General features: G+C 45.8%; 2 protein-coding genes across 3 annotated transcripts; one reads left to right on the plus strand and one right to left on the minus strand.

Annotated features, from left to right (window-relative positions):
- Positions 1–8,532: 8,532 nt before the first annotated feature.
- Positions 8,533–11,879, plus strand: RRP7A (ribosomal RNA processing 7 homolog A). Its single transcript, XM_061569859.1, is given in 8 exon segments — positions 8,533–8,661; positions 9,237–9,379; positions 9,599–9,724; positions 10,163–10,286; positions 10,375–10,472; positions 10,909–11,013; positions 11,015–11,108; positions 11,485–11,879. Coding segments are annotated over 8 exon segments (858 nt in total). The 5' UTR covers positions 8,533–8,579; the 3' UTR covers positions 11,571–11,879.
- On the minus strand, positions 11,708–18,302 carry INTS15 (integrator complex subunit 15). 2 transcript variants are annotated; one of them, XM_061569858.1, is made up of 8 exons: positions 17,688–18,302; positions 16,503–16,724; positions 15,862–16,027; positions 15,146–15,355; positions 14,102–14,229; positions 13,373–13,592; positions 12,832–12,871; positions 11,708–12,159 (listed from the first exon to the last, which is right to left on the minus strand). In XM_061569858.1, the coding sequence occupies exons 1-8, from the start codon at positions 17,883–17,885 to the stop codon at positions 12,015–12,017; spliced, it is 1,329 nt and encodes a 442-aa protein (XP_061425842.1). In that variant the 5' UTR covers positions 17,886–18,302; the 3' UTR covers positions 11,708–12,014. The 2 variants fall into 2 exon arrangements, with proteins under 2 accessions (XP_061425842.1, XP_061425841.1); XM_061569857.1 differs by having other exon boundaries at positions 16,503–16,727.
- Positions 18,303–18,560: the final 258 nt, after the last annotated feature.

Below are 18,560 nucleotides of genomic sequence, written 5' to 3' on the forward strand. Positions count from 1 at the left end.
CATGTCTCTTTCCCTGTGGTCTCGTGGATTTTTGTCCGGGTTCTCTGGTTATTCCCTCCACATTTGGAAACAACATGCATTTGGAGTATTTGGCGACTATAAATTCCCACGTGATAAGCCACTTCGTTGAGCTATCATTTGTGATAGTCAGGTCGCTTATGAAAAAGTGCTTTATAGGTCAGCAGGCCTTACCTGGACAAAATAAAAAAAAAATTGGTTTATTACACTGGCAGTAATAACCAGGGCAGCCGCTGGATTCGAATTGTAAACCTCAGCAACAAGCGGCGAACGCGCTAGCGCTAGGGCCGTGCCACTGTCCAATGCAAGTTAGGTGTGTATGGGTCTGCACGCAAATACGTAGAGTTATTAAACGTTAACCAGTAACCTTGTTTCATACAAAAAATGGTAACTGGTTCAAAATTCACTAACCGTTAACTGATTCCAGTGAAGCTTTAATATAATGAATGCACCGATTGAAAATTGCTCCATTGCTTCAACTGGATTTCAAGTCCATTACGATAACCACTATGGCAACATCCTCACATTTCTCGGTTACAGACATTCCTTTTAGTACAGTAAACCGGTAACCAATTTTGTACTGGTTCTTTTTTTTGCAGTTACCAGTATAGAACCATATATATTTTAACAACCCAAGTATGTATTGGGAGCAGTGACATCGTAGATAGTAGCTAAGATCTCGACAGCTTGGCTTCAAATGTCCTGCCATGATGTATGTGCTTCAATATTAACTGGTGCCTGGATTTCTCTTGGTTTGAACTATCTTTGAACATGTCTACCTGGTACAGTGTTTGAACAGCAACAGTGGGAAGACAAAGGTGGCTGGGGCATACTCATGGCCACATCCACTCGGCCAGGCTCAATAAATGATTGCCTTTAAATTCTAGAACTTTTCCTTCCAGTTTAAGGCTGAACCAGGAGATTTTTGTCTTTTGATACACTGTCATTTATAGGCAACTAATTCCATCATAGCAGTAATGACCAAACACGTTTTGTCGCAGCGCAGCTTTTAAATATTATAAACCAAGGATAAGTGCAGTAGTATTTCACGTTATAATGGAGCAATTGAGTCTGATAGCTAGTAATTATAGTTATTGTCTTAATTGTGTCTTTTAGAATTTCCCATGGTATCGGGCTAAAAAAAATACATTCGGTGAAAGATTTGGGTCAACAAATTGCATGTTTTGTGTATAGAGTTGCCTTTGATTACACCATGTAACAGCATCGTATTCAACCACGCGATTTTCAAGTTATTCCTCTGCTTAAGTTACAATTTTTAATGAAATCTATTGTATTCTGTATATACTGGGATTTATATATATCCTGTGGGGTTGTGGCTTGTTTAAGCCAATGTATTTCTGGTGTAATTGCTTTTGAATAAAAGGCATACAACTTGCATGGGACTGTATTTCCACTATCTGCACAGTATTGTTATAATAAGCAGCATGTGTGGTCTGAGCTCTAAACATTTTTGCCGAAAGTGCATTTGTAACCATGCCAGGTATCCAGGTGTTCAATACAATTTACACTGGTAGGAACCTCCTGGTTACACTAGCCCACAGGGGATTATTGTGTCCGTCCGTCCGTCGTGAAGGGAGGGCCTGGGTGGGGAGGGAGGGGCTGGGTGTGGAGGGTGGGGAGGGGCTGGGTGGGGAGGGTGGGGCTGGGTGGGGGGTGGGAAGGGTGGGGCTGGGTGGGGAGGGGCTGGTCACCCCGTGGTGCCCTTATAAAACTCAACGTTTAACCTACTCACGCCGGCTTGTGCCAGCCCTCACAGTCGGCCATATTTGCGGAATACACCACGCCGCCGTTGACCCTGGACATTGACCGAGCAACCCAACGTTCCTACCAGCTCCCTCCGCAGGAATGTGTTATAATGTACAGGGTGGTCCAGATGTCTTGTGAATGCATCCAGATGTTCAATACAATTGAGATAATGTACAGAGCGGTCCAGATGTATCGTGACCCCCCAATTAATTGACCCCTAAGATGTTTTTTTTTCCCCTTTGCATATTAATTTTTGTGTTACATAAACCATACTTTAAAAATATTACGTTTTAGAGAATTAAATGGGGGTCACTAGATATCTGGACCACCCTTTACAATCTCAGTGGCATCTCACCTGGCAACTGAATTGGAATGAACCTTTCCTGGTCGCATGTAAATGAATGCAGCTCTTGTGAATTCAGCTTTCTTCTTCCACGCGTTGTCCCACTCATGTCAGGGTGTCCGCTGTCCTTGCCAACCTTCTCCACGCTGCCCTGTCCTGCGCCATCTCTCTCCGCTCCTCGGGCCACCGTGGTCCCATTGCACTACATCGCTCCCCCACCTCTACTTCTGCCTTCCTCTTCTTGATCTCTTTCCTTCCGCTTGCATCACTCGCACCTTCTGATCCACGTCATTTTCCTGTTGTCTCTCCACATGATCGAACCACACCCAGAGCCTTTCTTGTTGAACCCAACATCCACTGCAACATCCTCATCTCTGTGACTGATATAGCGTGATCCTCCCTCTTCCTTGTGCCCCAGCAACACTCGGCCCCATACAACAGCACCGGCCTCACCCCCGTTTTGTAAATTTTCCCCTTCAACCAAACTGGGGGACCCTCTTATCGCACACCACACCAGTAATCTCTCGCCATTTAAGCCATCCAGCCCTTGTTGTTGTGTTTATCTCTCCTTCTAGTGATCCATTCAACACACATCGTTGCACACAGACACTTTCAACTCATTCTTCTTCATTAACTGGTGACTTCCAATTTGCAATCCTTCTGCATTATTTATACTGAAATTTCCCACCATATATTCAGCCTTTATCCGACTGACCCTCAACCCATTCCCTTCAATATTTTGTACCCAGATCTTCAAATCATCTTCCACTGCTTTCACCGCATTGCACAATGTCATCTGCAAACAGCATACACCAGGGGGGCTCCCTCCGAATACTTCCTGTTTGTGTGTCCAGCACCAGGATGAACAGGAAGGGGCTCAGGGCAGAACCTTGCTTCTCTCCCACTTTGACTTGAAAGCTCTCCAGCACCCCACAGCTGCTTCGCACGTGCATTATCCCTCCTTCATACACATCCTGGATCAGCCGGACATACAGGGGCGGTTTCTTCATTAGGGCGATTGGGCGACGCACCACCAAAGTGTGAAAGGGACTTTTTCAATCACATTCAAAATCTCATTCAACCAGAGTTACGCTAGGCGTTACTGTGCCTCTGGATATAGTCCAATCAGCGTCATGTCACGTTCTGTGGAGTACCGCCTCTTTTTGGGCGATTTCACTCCGGCTGAGAATCGCCCAGAGTGTTCCCATAGACTTACATTCAAAGATGTTTTTTTTCGAACGGCGGGCGCTGCAATGCATTCTCTATGGCTTCCGGGAGGGCTCGCACTAACGTGCTTACGTCATCATACGTAAGCACGTTTCAGTCAACAATATTATTTGTCGCCACCTAGTGGAATCTTTAATAAAAAGAAACCGAGTGGATTGTAATAATAGTGAGTATAGAAACAAACAAGGAGATGTATTGTAAGAGTCACTTTATTTTTCATTAATATTAAAGTAGTGAAGTTGCCTTTACATGCTTAAGCTGTTAATTTATCCATTGCATGGGTGGACCTTATCCTTATCAATCATCCAGACATTTGCCCCCCCTGAGAGATTTTGCAGGAGCCGCCACTGCGGACATATACCTCAGGAATACCTCTTCTGCTCATATGCCACCAGATGAGATATCTAGGCACCCTGTCGTACGCTTTCTCTAGATCAATAAACACCGACATGCAGGCCCCGTTTCTTCTCTCTGAACTTCTCCATCAATACTCTCAGTGCAAAGATCGCACCCATTGTTGGCCTTCTCTGTCTGAATCCAAACGGACTCTCGCCAATATCCACCAGCTTCCTCAGTCTCCTTTCTGTGATCCTTTCCAGAGTTTCACGGTGTGACTCATCAATGCTATTCCTCTGTAGTTTCCACGCTCGTGCACATCACTTTTCCCTTTAAAGATGGGAACCACTGTATTATCTCTTCACACATTCGGCATTGTCTTCTCCATCCAGATTTTCCCCAACAGCCCCATCAATATCTCAACACCCCTTTCTTCCATTCATTTAAACACATGAATTGGAATCTCATCTGGCCCTACTGCCTTTTTGATGTTTCGTGCTCTCCAGAGCCTCCACTTCCTCTTCTCTGGGGAATAGTATCTGCAACTACTTCAATTATTTGATGTACCTCAACCATATCGCACATTCAGCAGCTTCTCAAAGTACTCTTTCCATCTCTCTCTAACCTTGATCTCATCTAAGATTGTTCGTCCTTCACTGTTCGAATTTCACATGGTCGCTGTCCCTGAGCTTTCTCTCTCTGGCTCTTGCCAAACGGTATACCATCTTCTCACCTTCTTTGCTGTCAAGCTTCCGATAGAGTTGTGCAAATGCTGTTGTTTTTGTCACTGCTACCACTCGCTTTGCCTCTCTTCTCACTGCCACTTCTTAAACTTGTTGCCTTTTGCACTTCATCACTCTACCACCGTGTTTCCTTCTGTTGCATCTGTCTTCCTTTGCTCACTCCCACTTGCACTGCCTGCTGCTGTCAGTCTTCCACTCACCAGTTCTCCTCATATTTAATTCACACTCCCCCTAGGCCTGACGCTTATACAGGTAGGAACAACAGGTTCCACACTGCCCACCAGGGATTATTTGTCTGTCTGTCGTGCATATTTGTCTGTCGTGCACGAATGCGCTGTCCAACCAAGTTCCTACCTGCCCACTCCGAAGGAACGTGTTTAAGTTATGCATATCTTGCCTGCAGAAGTTTTCTTTCTCATTGTTTAGTCGCCACCACTTCACCCTGCTACAGTTATTTTGTCTCACCTTCCTCTTCCTAACACCTTTCGCTACGCAATCTGCCCCAAGTAGTCGATGTTGTCCTGTCACACAAAACTCTCCAGGGATCACTTTGCAGTTCTTCACCCCTTTCAGGTGCTTCCTCCTTCACCAACATAAAATATATCCGGCTCTTCGCCTCTCCACTCTGGTAGGTCATCAAATGTCCCTCCTGCTTCTGGAAGTATTCACTACTGCAAGTTCATTTGCCTGGGCCATTCGAAGAAGTTCCTCTCCTCCCCCATTCCTACTGCCATATCCGCATTCTCCGTGATTCCTTTAATATCCGTCCTTACCTCTTCCCACTATTCCATTTAAGTCTGCACCTATCACCACTGCTTCATCTACCGGTAAGCTCTGAAACTCCTGGTTTAAGTTCTCCCAAAATCAGTGGCGGCTCGTGATATCTCCACTAGGTGGGGCTGTTGTGAGTGACCTCTGAAAAGATGGTGTTCCAATTTAAAAAAAACCTCGTCATGTTATTGGCCTTCCCGTGAAAGTCTTACCTACCGACGGCAGGCATTTATAAACAACAGGAAACAAAACAACAAAGCAGTCAAATGCTGTCCCCATGACACTCAAGTCCACACTACACACCCCCTTTGACACTGCCAAAAGCCTAAAGAACAAGACGCCACATACTGTACAATAACAGCCACACACCGTCGCACACCCACCTACACAAAAAGCTTTGATCTGTATTCACTGACGACATTAATACAATATACAAAGGCCTACTGTTTACTTCACTTTTCATGAGACCATTTTTCGTTGTGTGGTCACTGTTTGTCTGCTGTCTGTGGGCCTGTGGCAACTAGTATCATTTGTTTCCTCCTGGCGCGTGTAGGCCGTGACCTGCTATACTTGCACAGTGCAACCGCGCGTTGTGACATCGTCTCATTACAGCCATGTGCGCCTTTTTTAACGGCCCTGAATGGGTCTCAAACGGCGTGGCTACAATGCTAGAAACTCATCGCAATTATTGAAGGGAAATCTCGCAGTCGGACGACTTCACAGCCGCCCGGAGACCTCCCCGAGGCAACTTTAAATGTAATCTTGATTCGGCAATTAACGTTGAAATAATCGTTATATATAAAACTTAAACATAAAACTTATAGAAAAGTATTTATTAGAAAAAGTATTTCTCATCTCCAGCCGCCCCGAATGGACGAACCGCGCCTGCCCAAAGTGCATCCTTCTCTTGCCCAGTGCAGCTCATCTGCGGGAATATGCACACACCACATTAAACACGTTCCTTCGGAGTGGGCAGGTAGGAACTTGGTTGGACAGCGCATTCGTGCACGACAAATATGCACGACAGACAAATAATCCCTGGTGGGCAGTGTGGAACCTGTTGTTCCTACCTGGAGTGGAGAGCACGGGGGTCCCTTGGGGCAGCAGTGGACGGAGCATGGCTCTGCCTCACTCTGACTCACCCGTCTCTTCTGAGCTGCATGCGATTGTGTGTGAGTGAGTGTGAGTGAGCTGTGTGTATGAGTGAGCCGTGTGTGAGTGGATCGACCGTCAGCTTTCCGTGGCTGCGTCTCCGGCGCTGTGGCCGTCATGTTGCTGCTTCTCGGGCCTCTGAGATGCGGGGCGCACCACAACAGGAAGTGGCCAGCTCGCGGTCACGTGACGCACTTCAACCAATCCGGGAGCGTACATGTTTGGGAGGGGCTATGCACGACAGACAAATAATCCCTGGTGGGCAGTGTGGTACTGTTGTTCCTACCTGTACAACCCCACTGTCCAGTACTAGTCTGACTATCATCAGTCTGTCAGATGGCTGATAATTATTGATAAATCTTAGCAATTTTATTTTTTATAAATATTGCCATTGTGTTGACAGATCTTGGCACTTCTTGGTATAAATGGGAAATATTGATCATTTGGTATGAATAAGAACTCGCATGATTAATTAAACATTGCCACAATTAAATAAGAATTGCCATGATTTATCAAGAACTATACTGACTTAGCCTAATATGAGTACCTGGTGCGATGTGTAAACTTCGCCACTGGAGAGACAAAGACGGCCAGGCGTGGTGCTGGCCACCCACCCTCGTGTGCCGTTCCGGCCTTCATCGTCGCTCGCTTACAGCACTTGTCCCAACAGTCTATTAAGGCTATGGTGGGGGATCTTTGTCTTTGTACATCTCTGCGTGTGTCTCCATGTCCGTCTGCTTGTGTCTTCGTGTTCTGGCCAACTGCGATTGCCTGACCGGGGGAGTTGAGAGGGACGGGGGTGGTGACTGACGGCTGTCTGCTGCACTTCGCATGGAGAGGTGCAGGGGGATGGGAGTGTGGGATGGAGGTTCTTTCCCAGACAGAACCGGAATTCCGAACATCCTGTTGCACGCCAAATGAAGCTTTGGTGCGACACACCGGTTGTGAAAACCCAAACGCAGACGATCCCCGGGTTTGATCTTCCACGAAGCTCATGGTCCACCCTAAATCGCATCCGCACAAACTATGGCAGCAGATCTGGATACCTGATGCACAAAAATTGAAAGTTAAGAACTCTCCAGTGTGCGACTGTGGTGATCCAGAACAGACCATACAACATATCACGACGCAATGCCCAATTCACAAATACGAAGGAGACATTACACTCCGCTGCCCTGGCGTGATCACATGAATGTGAAATTGTATGAAAATCTGAATATGTATTTACACTGGGAGAATCCGATGACCTATAAGCTCCTTTTCACAGATGTCACTGGAGGCGGGTCAGAACATTACAACAAACAATACAAAAACACAATCGGAGTAAAGGTGAACAAACCAGTAAACAAAATACAAACAAAACTAAAGATTTTGTTTAAGGTAAAGCCCACTGAGCTATTAACTTATTTTTCAGAAGCGACCTGGCCACAAATGATAGCTCAACAAAGTGGCTTATCGTGTGTAAATGTATAACATCTACACCAGCCATACGAAAGAAGCACTGCTCTATCCCAGACACGTACCGAAAGGGACAATCGTCCACAACAGCGTTCTTCGCAAATTTTCAGAGGGCCTACTTTCACATGTTGTGTATTGTTGGTGGAGGGCGGTAGTGTAGCGGTGAGCGCGCTGCGCTACGAACCCGGCCACCCGAGTTCGATTCCCGCTCACGGCCAACACCAGTGACAAATGTCTGAACCGGTCATGGGCATCCCCTAGGTCGACTCAGCCTCAAATTAGTACATGGGGCGGTGTGTAAACATCGCCACTGGGAAGACAAAGGCGGCCGGGCGTAGTGTTGGCCACCCCACCCCCCCTCGCGTGCCCTGCCGGCCTCCATAGGTGCCCGCACAGTCTGTTCAGGCCATACGGGGGGATCTGTTTGTTATTGTCGGAGGCCGCACATGGGGCCACCAGGGGCCCCCAGTGGCCCGCGGGGGCTTCGCGACGAGGGAACACTGCCACCCCCATACGCGTATCCCGCAAGAAGGGTCGACGGGTCGACGGCGGATGAACATTGGGCCACGCGTTGTGCTGTAGCGCCCCCTCTTGGCTCGACCACGTGCGCGCCGCCATCCACGTGGATCGCACGTGCGAGCGCGCGCCCAGCGAGGAGGAAGTCACGTGACCCGCTCGGGGGCGTTGGGGGCGGGAGGGCTCGACTTTGATCACGTGCTCGCTACCCAGAAGGCCGCGCGCGTTGCACCCACGGAGGAAGAAAGATGGCGCCGCCCATGAAGAAGCACGCCGCGTCGCCTGGCGACTCTTCTCTCGAGACGCTCGCGCTCTCGGGGGGCTTCCGAGGTGACACGGTCCCGTTTGCTTGTGAGAATAGAGAAAAAAGCATTCGATGGTCGTGTATTTTTGCTTGCGAGTTTTGCGATCGAGGGATATGTGTATCCTTGTACCCGGCCCACTCAAATGAGGAGTTGAATGTGTGCACATGTTCATGGTGGTGGAGCGGTTAGCGCGCTGCGCTACGGACCTGGCCATGGCCATCGACGATTATCTCAGATAGGTCGACCCAGCCTCAAATGAGTACCTGCTGCGGTGTGTAAACATCGCCATGAGGGCTACAAAAGCGGCCGGGCATGGTGTTGGCCACCCAGCCGCTCGCTCATGCGCTGTGCCGGTCTTCATAGGTGCTCGCGAACAGCACTTGCCCCAACAGTTACAGGCTGTACAGGTGATCTTTGTCTTTTAATAGTCACTATGTAAGTACCTACGGTGTAATTCATTGAACATACATTGAGAGCAGGTTATGTGAAGCGCTGGCAGGGTGTCGAGGCATCAGTTGATGCAGAAATATACATGTAGCAAATCCTTGTTCAACGGTGTATTTACATTCTTGTGGCTTTTGCCATGTTCTTTCGCCACAGTACTCCCTGCCAAGTTTTCAGAGAGCAGCGACTCCTGTCATTTCCTTTACATCAAGGAACACAAAGTCCGGGATGGCAGTGACACATCCAGGCCCACAGACAAAACCCTGTTTGTGCTCAATGTGCCTCCGTATGGCACGAAGGTAAGGCCGTGTGGTTTTTGTCTGAAAATTGATGCAACAGAGCTGTAATTGAATGCCAGTAAATTACTTACCAAACATGACGCATCCGTTTGCTTGTACCCAAGTTGCACTTAAAACAGTTTTTCCCAATTTTTGCTTAACCATTAGGTCATTTATAAAGGTGCATTATAAATTATGACGTTCGGTAACTTTTCATTTTTCTGATCGGTTGTATGGCAGGAGAGCCTGAAAACAGCCTTTTCTAGGTGTGGAGCAGTACGTGGCGTGTATCTCCAGCAGAAGCCAGGCGCCTTGCCGGCTAAATCTACACCCCCCTCCAAATTCTTTGACATTCACTGCACCAAGGTATTGTCTTAAACTGACGATTTAAACTAAATTTTTCATCCATGTTAATGTTTGAATAAAGTGTAACAACCCCACCACTCCCCTTATTTTGCTAAATTGTCAATTCAGTATCACAATGTGTCTTGGATAATATATTATCAGTTTTGTATGCTCTAGTCTGTCCCATTTGCCAAATTATCACTTTTAAATATAATTTGCATAATCCATGAGTACTTTTTTTACAAGCAGGATTTGATACTGAGAAAAACATATTTTAGTAAACTATTTAAAGCCTCTTTCACATTGCTTTTAATATAGTGCAGTTACAATCCATCTTCTGCACCTATGATTACTTTATCAATTGTATATTTCATCATGCCTGTAAAGCTTAACTGCGTTTTTAAGGTTAAAAAATACAGTTGATGATGTTTATTTGTGATAATTGTTTCTGATATTCAGGGATTCAAGGTGGCCTATGTGGTGTTCAAGAATCCTCAAGGACTGATTAACGCCATGAATCTTCCCACGATCGAGCCATTTGTGTTCAGTACGCAGAAATGTCCCATTTCTGTCGGCATAAAGAGTAAGTCTGCTTTACGTTTTTGTTTAATCACAAATTATATGCTCTGTCTGGGGCGGCGTTCATGGATAACATGTGTTTGTGATTATAGAATGGGCAGAAGAATATCGGTCTGCCCTTGTGAACCCCACGGATCTGCAGAAAGATGTGGACGCATTTATGCAGCTGCATGATAAGAAACTGGAAAAGGTAAGGGCATGCTTTTGATTCTGCAGTGGCATAATACTGCATATTTCCCAATATGCATCGTGTCCACTGGGGTGGACTGCCATGACTTGCTGGAAATTCATCTTGGGTGCACATGCCCCCACTTTTGTTGCAGTCCTCTCCAGAGGATGTGACCAATTCACAATTCAGTTTTTTGCAAATTGGAAGCCCCTAGGAAATATATAGGTTACACATTGTTGTATGGTGTTCACTGCAGATGTGATCAGAATTTTGTGAACATTAACATTTTGAACACATTTGACCCCAAGAAATTACTTAAAACTGAAAAAAATGATTTTGCTTTTAATCCTTTAATAGTTGCATTGCACTCTGAACCTTAAATTCCCCCTGCCTTCACCTTCTAAATCTGGTCCTCTCACTCCATAGGTATCACCCAATGGTTCCTTGCCTCTTGCAGGAAGACGCAGCTGCAGAGGCGGATGCGGGAGTCCCAGATGAAGAGGGCTGGATCAAGGTGACTCACAAGGGTCGCAAACCAGGCCTGAGGCGCACTGAGACCGTCAGGCAACAGGATCATGGAGCGTGAACGACGCAAACGGGAACGCAAGGAGCTCTTAAACTTTTATACCTGGCAGCAGCGTGAATCAAAGCGCGAGCGTAAGTATTTTGGCACACAGTTGGGCCTGTGTACTTGACAGTACAGCATTGCACTGCTTACGTAGCCATATACACGTGATTAGAACACAACTCTCAATCAAACTGCCAAATATGTAACAAATATGTACATTTAAAATATATAATAAATCGAGATTCAAGGTTGGGCCCAACTAAGCCGCATTCAAGTCCGATGAGAACTTAACTGCAACTGAACGGCATCCTTTGGTTAAAATGGCCCCTGCCATGAATGTGAAAATGCTATCACTGGTTCAGTGCACCTAACAGGAGTGAGCACGACCCCTCATAACATCTGCATTTTAAAAAGTTCAAAGAGAAAATGCTTTAATATTTGTTTTTATACCTTATGTTCTTACAGACATAGCCCAGCTGAGGAGAAGGTTTGAGGAAGACAAGCAGAAGATTGCACTCATGAAAGCTCAACGCAAGTTCAGACCTTACTGAGGCGTTAACAGTGCATAGCTGTACATAGCATGTGTAGTCTATTGATGCTACAAATTACCTTTTGTATAATAGTCCTAACATTTGTATTGAAAGCTTGTTGATGCACATTTGACCCGGAATGTGACATAACAAGCAGGTAGTTTTGGATCAGATTTTATTGAACCTTAGAAAAACAGCGTTTCGCTTTATACACATTTGCGAACATCCTAGAACAGAAGGTACATTTTTACAACATGTGTTTCGATCAAACTTGTTTTGTGAGAGGATGGACATCAGATAATACGAAAATAAAGTTTACATCCTTGGCCACGCAAGCCTGTGTGCTGTAACAACTGATATAAAAGACCGCTCCGTTTTAATATGTACATTGAATACAAAATCAAGCATTGTAATGCGAGTCTTGGGTGATAATTTAAAATGTTTTAATTGATGTGCAGGCAGCACTCAGGGCCCCTGCCTGTAAGGGAAGGTGACACCTGGACTGTAGGACTGAGTGGGATATGCTGCCGTTGGGTGCATGTGAGAGTAGTGCCCTTGGGGAGGTCCAGGTGTAGACTGCACGGGACCGGCTAGGACCAGTTGCAGCAGGCTGTAGCAGAAAAAAGCAATTTCTCAGATCATTCCAGTGTTGCATACTGATAAAAATGTTGGAGCTGTAGGTCTGATTTTAGTGGAGGCCCAGTCTATACAGAGGGCAGCCCTGCCTTCCATAGCCCAGCAGGGGACTCCATGCGCTACAGCTGCCTGGGACAACTATTTTTATGCATGTTGAACTTCTTTCGCACCATACGTAGCCAACCATGCGCCATTCATCCCGTGGGTTATAACACTCAAGATTACTGGCCAACTGGGACGACCACCAGGCTTACTCAAGACCACTAGGACTACAACATGATGAGATGCTCATGTAAACGCAACATGTTCACGCATGTCCATGAATGGAGATTAACATGGGAATTGTCCATTAGAAAATCACGATTTCGTCCAGGATGGAATCAGGAATAGAATACGATTGTTCCAGGATCATGGAGCTCAACTCCAAACTACCATGATGCACCGCACAGCCAATTTCCCACATCTGGTAAGCCCTGGTGGCTACCCAATCGTATATTAACCACTCAACCCTAATAAAAGTTCCGAGATCGATGGGATTGTGTACAATCAAGGTGATTTGGTAGTAGGCAAGTGATAGAGTACAGAGGACTATCAGCCTCAAAACAGCAGTAAAGGTGATGTTCATAATTCAACATTCACGGCTTACCTGTTGGGAGGGAGGGAAGAGCACACTTTTCGAAGGTCATCTGTTAAAAAAATCAATTTGGAGACTTAAGTTAAAATAGTACATTGAACATTGGTGCAATAAAAAAAGTGTACATAAAAATTGCATGAATACGCATCAACACACGAAAACTCCGTAAACATCTATTTTAGCCATGCACTTTTCACGTGCAAATAAATCATCTGCATTGCATCTGTAAAAGCCAAAATATTGAAAATGATATGTAAGAATATACTGTTTTCCTTGTGATAAATACTGGTGAGATTAATATCAAATATCCATAAACTTGTCCAAAGTTTCAACCGGAGACTGCTTGTGATGCTCTACACTGCAAAATTAACCTTGTGGAATTGCATTTTAAACAAAAGTGTACACATTGCCAACAACAGAAAATCACCTCAACAGATGAAAACAAAAATCAGATGCCTAAAGGTTCATGATGTATGGGAATAATTCTGAAAGACTTAATTTTGAAAAAAACGTGAAAGATGGATAGGTTGCCATTGGGTATTTCGCTACTGACCTCTCGTGCAGAGCAGAGCTCCCATCGCCATCGCCACCTGCACTGCCTGTGCAAACCTGTCCAGCGCAAGCTCCGTGTGCGGTGCGGCCCCGAGCGGGTTGGCCTGCTCGGCGGCACGGCGCAGGTCGGCTGCCAGCTGCGTCACCTGCTCAAAGGCCACCAGCGGCAGGCGGCCTAATAGCTTCTTCTCAGCCAGATGGCTGTACAACAGCTGCAGCACCTACACAACCGCCCAGCCAGGTGAATGATGATGTTATGTTCTTTATTTACAAATGCATAAAAAATGAGGTATCAATATTTGTGCATATTCGGCGTTTTTCCTGGATCGGCATATTTTTTTGTGATCCAATTAATATTTTTTTGCTTAAATAACATTCTCAGTACTCTTAATAATATTTTTACTGCAGTATTTTAAAGCAAAAGATGGGGGTGTCTTATAATCTGATAGCTGTGTGACCAACTTTATATACGTTATTGAAACAGCAGAGCTTTGGGGTGCATCTTACCTTCCAGAGCATTTTATAATTTTACTTTCCAGAGCATTTTATAATCTGGAGAATACATTATATAAAAAGTAAAATACAGTTGCAATGATACAAAACAAAGATGTAATAGTCCAAAGGTTCCCAAACAGTAGATGTACTTCTCATTGGTTTTATTGGCAGTCATTGATCTTCCCTTATGTGTAATGAAGTGTAAAAATGGAAACGTAAAATGTGGTGATCACACCTGCAGCACTCCCAAATGAAGACGTGAGTACATCATGTTGAGATCCTTGACCGGTGCTCCCTGCTCATCCTCTTCTTTTATCAGGAGCACTTCCTTGTCCTGCACACGTGCACATGAAGAGTCTTCACCTGCGGAAGGAAAGGAAATGCAGGATGTAGAAAGATGTGGTGTTTCATAAGTTGAAGGCACCAGTATCAAACACTTAACTGCCCAAAGCAATCAACTGCGATTTTAATCATAACTCCCCACTCTCTCCATGGTACTTAAATATGTATAACAGCTGAAAGTATCCATTATAAATTATTTAGGAAATACATCAAAGCACCTGTTTTTGGTTTTATCATACGAGTATTCGGCCAAACCACACACCAAATTCAAGACAAGTTTCAATGAAGGCACATTTTGCAGAAACAATGCTGAAGCTTGTACACTGGGTCAAGAAAAGGTAAATCGCAGGATCTCCTTAAACATGATACTTGGTGGAGTTTTTAATCTGTCCATAAACATTGATATGAGTGATACAATTTCTAAGGTAATGATACACGAACAATATTTTGGCAAAAACACTGGCAACAAACACATTTACAATTCACGTGAGCATCTTGGTACAACAATGACAGGGTGACGTAGTTTTGTCCAGCCAATGAACACAGGCGTTAGTCAACAGCGATTGGTCTACAGACTGCAACCTTGGGTGGTCATTTGACATGTCTGTCATGTTGCAATATGAAGGGCCTTTTCCCAAAACATCACCTCTAATATATTTATATTTTCAAGGCAGTAATATTGACGAACGTGTCAGTTTTTTGTTATTTGTGCTTGTGCACCACTACCAATGCAGTATCACTAAATAATGTGTCTTATTTGATTGCAAGTTTATATTCCAGTTGCCCATTCAGTGGAATCGTAATCAGATTTGTCCAGATTCGGGCAAGCAATTTTATTTATTTATAACATGATGCCACAACTATTGCTGGTGATGCCCACCAGTGATGACTGTCGTTGCATTTCTGTAGTGTATCGTAGCTCTTTGCAATGACGTACCTGCAGCTTGCTTGCTTCGGCGATGGTGGCAGGCCAGTGGTGCTTTGATGCACCAGCGCATGAGTCCTGCTATAGGTGTAAGCTCCAGGTACCCCGGTGGGCTTGTAGCTGGGATGGGGCTGTTGAGGAAGTTGTAGAGCGTGAGACGTGGGTCGTCGCACACCCACGATACCACCGTCTCCAGCAGGCTCTCCGGCGGTGTGTGTGAGTCTACAAGGACAGTGGATTTTATGGAATGGGAGAGAATGAATAACCTCTGTAAATTCATAATTTAATACTCTTTGGTTCTTTCGGTAAAGTCACGTAGCACGTCAGCAGTTCTCCTGCTGTGTTTGTTTCACCTGATGACGGTTGCTTGTGTTGCGATCGAAACGTCGTGATCTATTAATTTTCTATCTACGTGACTTTACCGAAAGAACCAAAGAGTATGGATTCCTGCAGATACGAAAGCTTCAAATAATAATTTAATGTTTACTTCATCATCATCATCAAACACTGTCTATCCACTGCTGGATGAAGGCCTCTGCATACCATTGGCATCCCTCACGGCCCAGTGCTGCTACTACCATCCACCTCACTCTAACTAAAATTATTTTTTTTATAAACATAATAATTGAACAAACCATACTACGCTTTAAAATGTTGTCTTACAACCATAAATTACAATTAGAAATGGATGCTAGAAATGTAATGTTTTCAAAGTGTTTGGCACCCACCAGAACTGAAGTCGTACAACGCCGTGACAGCGGTGATGAACTGGCAGTAGAAGCGTGGGCTGGACTGTACCATTTGGCGGAGTGTTGTAATGGAGCCTGGAATCAGGTTGCAGTAATCCTCCACCAACGACTTGGCGAGGTCAACGCAGTACCCAACAGGTGTCCTCTGAAACCCGCAAGAACAAGATTTACACCACTTAGAATGCACACCAACTCTACTGCTACATTTGAGGCCTCTGAAGTAGTTGCAGTGGTGTGGGGACTATTACAATGAATCAATATTTAGAGACACTACAGTTGATTCCCATTAGGCCATTGAAATATTTGTAAAGTTGTGTTATACAACTTTACACCTAGTAGCAGGATATTGCAACAAACACCCCTCGAGTAAATGTGTATGCTAAGTTCTATGCATTGAATTATGAACTGATACATACACAATGAATCGATGAAAATTATCACTATATATAAAATTGTACATTTAAGCTACGTCCTGCATTATGTTACTGATGCCAATGACGTCACTAAGTCACGCAAATCACCTCCCATCCAACAGTACACTTTAGAACAGAGGTGAGACTTATTTTGTTGATCCCACAATTACATGTCCTACAACATGAGTCGCATCCCGACATTGTTACCTGCATCCAGACAGCAGCGCAGTCCAGCACGGGTGAGCGACCCAGCGCGATGGCCATGGAGACGAGCTTGCTGAGCAGAGAGAGGCGCGTGCCGTCCGCCCTGCTGCCACGCGGACTGAAGAGTGTGGAGAATACGAGCTGCCGGACAGCGTCTTTGCTCTGCTCCTGGAAGTAGCTGCACATGAGGTCAAGCAGCTGCAGCTCCTGTACGCATGACAGCTTCTGCTATGGAAGAAAGAGACATTGAGCTTTGAAATTGTGGCATGTAGAGGTACAGACCTAGATGGCAATAACCCTACAAAACCCAAATCATCTATGATCATATCACCGGACATGCACCCAAATTCACCAGACCTTGGAAGCTTAGAAGGTTTGAGCCTTGGATGGACAACCGCCATGTACAATTGCAGGTGTTGTGGGCAGTAGAGGGTAGTGCAGCAAAGTTGATTGTTCTCTACATCCTCCACATTAACAAACTTGTATTGAACACCGAGGTGAAGAATGGTCTAATAACTCACGACTTACAAATTAGACTTTACATTAACCAAACTCATCACATGATTAACTTTAACCGCAGCCCTAACAAAAGTAATTTCACGCTCAAACAAATGAGGCGGTGCCCATCTCTTTACGGACCTGAGCCAGTCAAAATCATTCAGTGGCAGCCAAGGCATGAAACGCGTCTCAAGATGCCATCCCCTGTGGAGATAGAGCGATAAATCAGCTCGTGTGCAGGTGCTAGGTGGAAAATTTCATCGCCTGATCGCGACAGATGGCCTTCGTCCAGCAGTGGATTGATCTTGACTGACGACGGGGAAGCGCGGTGCTGCACCGTTCACCAAATAGCGAACACAGAACCGATTCGGAGCCTCCTTCCCCGTCACCTATTCGCAACGACCAGCATGGGGAAGTATGGCCAAAACAACTGCCACCACCGACACGGTGTGGGAAGACCTCCCATCATCACCCGTTGATTGGCAAATGAGATGTATATTGTTTAAAATTATTCACCATTGCCTCTCCATCTCACAACACTAATTGCCACAACCCAAGCACCATGATCCTATCCCAGTCATCGTGCCGGTCCATACTGTACATCTTACACTATTAAAACAGCCTCGTTAATGATCAATTAACGCAATTCCCAAGCCTTAATCGTGGAGCTCAAGTCACGGTCTGGTTCACCTTGGCCGGGTGGAGGCCGCGGTCGTGCGGCTCCTGAAACATGAACTCCTCCAGCAGCTCCACGATGGCCCTGTCCACGGTGGGCACCGTGTAGCTCTGCAGCTGTCCGCACAGGTAGATGTCGAGGTGGTAGAGAACCTCCCTGGCGGCGCTCACGGGGTCACGGCGCAGCAACGCGGCGCGAACCTCCGACGCCATCTCTCGCGGTGTCTCTCGCCGCCCGCCCCCGCGCTTGCCTAGAACGTGATACCGAGCGAGGCGGAGGGACGCCGGCAGGGAGAGCTAGGCCGAGACGCTCAGCCCCCGCGCTTGCCTAGATCGTGATACCGAGCGAGGCGGAGGGACGCCGGCAGGGAGAGCTAGGCCGAGACGCTCAGGCCCGAAATGCACCCGGTGTCTTATCTAAACGTTAAACGTCCCCGATAATAATGTCCTTTGTTAGTAGCCTGTTGCTGTTGTGCTAATGGCTAACGTTACACGGTTCCGACAAAGGGTTGTGACAGTGCTCGGAAAACGAAGTTGGCGAAGCACCGGGCCGGTCGTGGCAGGCGCCTGCTGCCTGTGCGTGGCGGCACTGGGTGGTGGGTCACTTGGGGGCAGCGTTGCAAACTCCTCCTGCTGCTCCAAGTCAAAGTCACCCGGGTGGCACGGACGCACTCTGTGTGTGAGTGTGTAAACGCGTGTGTTGAACTTTAAACACAGAGACTTTCGCAGAAATACATAAAAGTGTCGTTAAAAAAAGTGTTGTTAAAAAAATATAAAGTGTCAAAATTTTTAAAAAAATGTAAAAATAAAAAATAAAAAAGTGTCGTTAAAAAAAACATTGCTGTTGGCCTAATGAAGCTAGTTGTAATTACTGGAGATTGTAAATGT

Source organism: Lethenteron reissneri, chromosome 44 (genome assembly GCF_015708825.2).
Source record: "Lethenteron reissneri isolate LAM-NWPU_2019-01 chromosome 44, ASM1570882v1, whole genome shotgun sequence".
Taxonomy (NCBI): Eukaryota; Metazoa; Chordata; class Hyperoartia; order Petromyzontiformes; family Petromyzontidae; genus Lethenteron; species Lethenteron reissneri.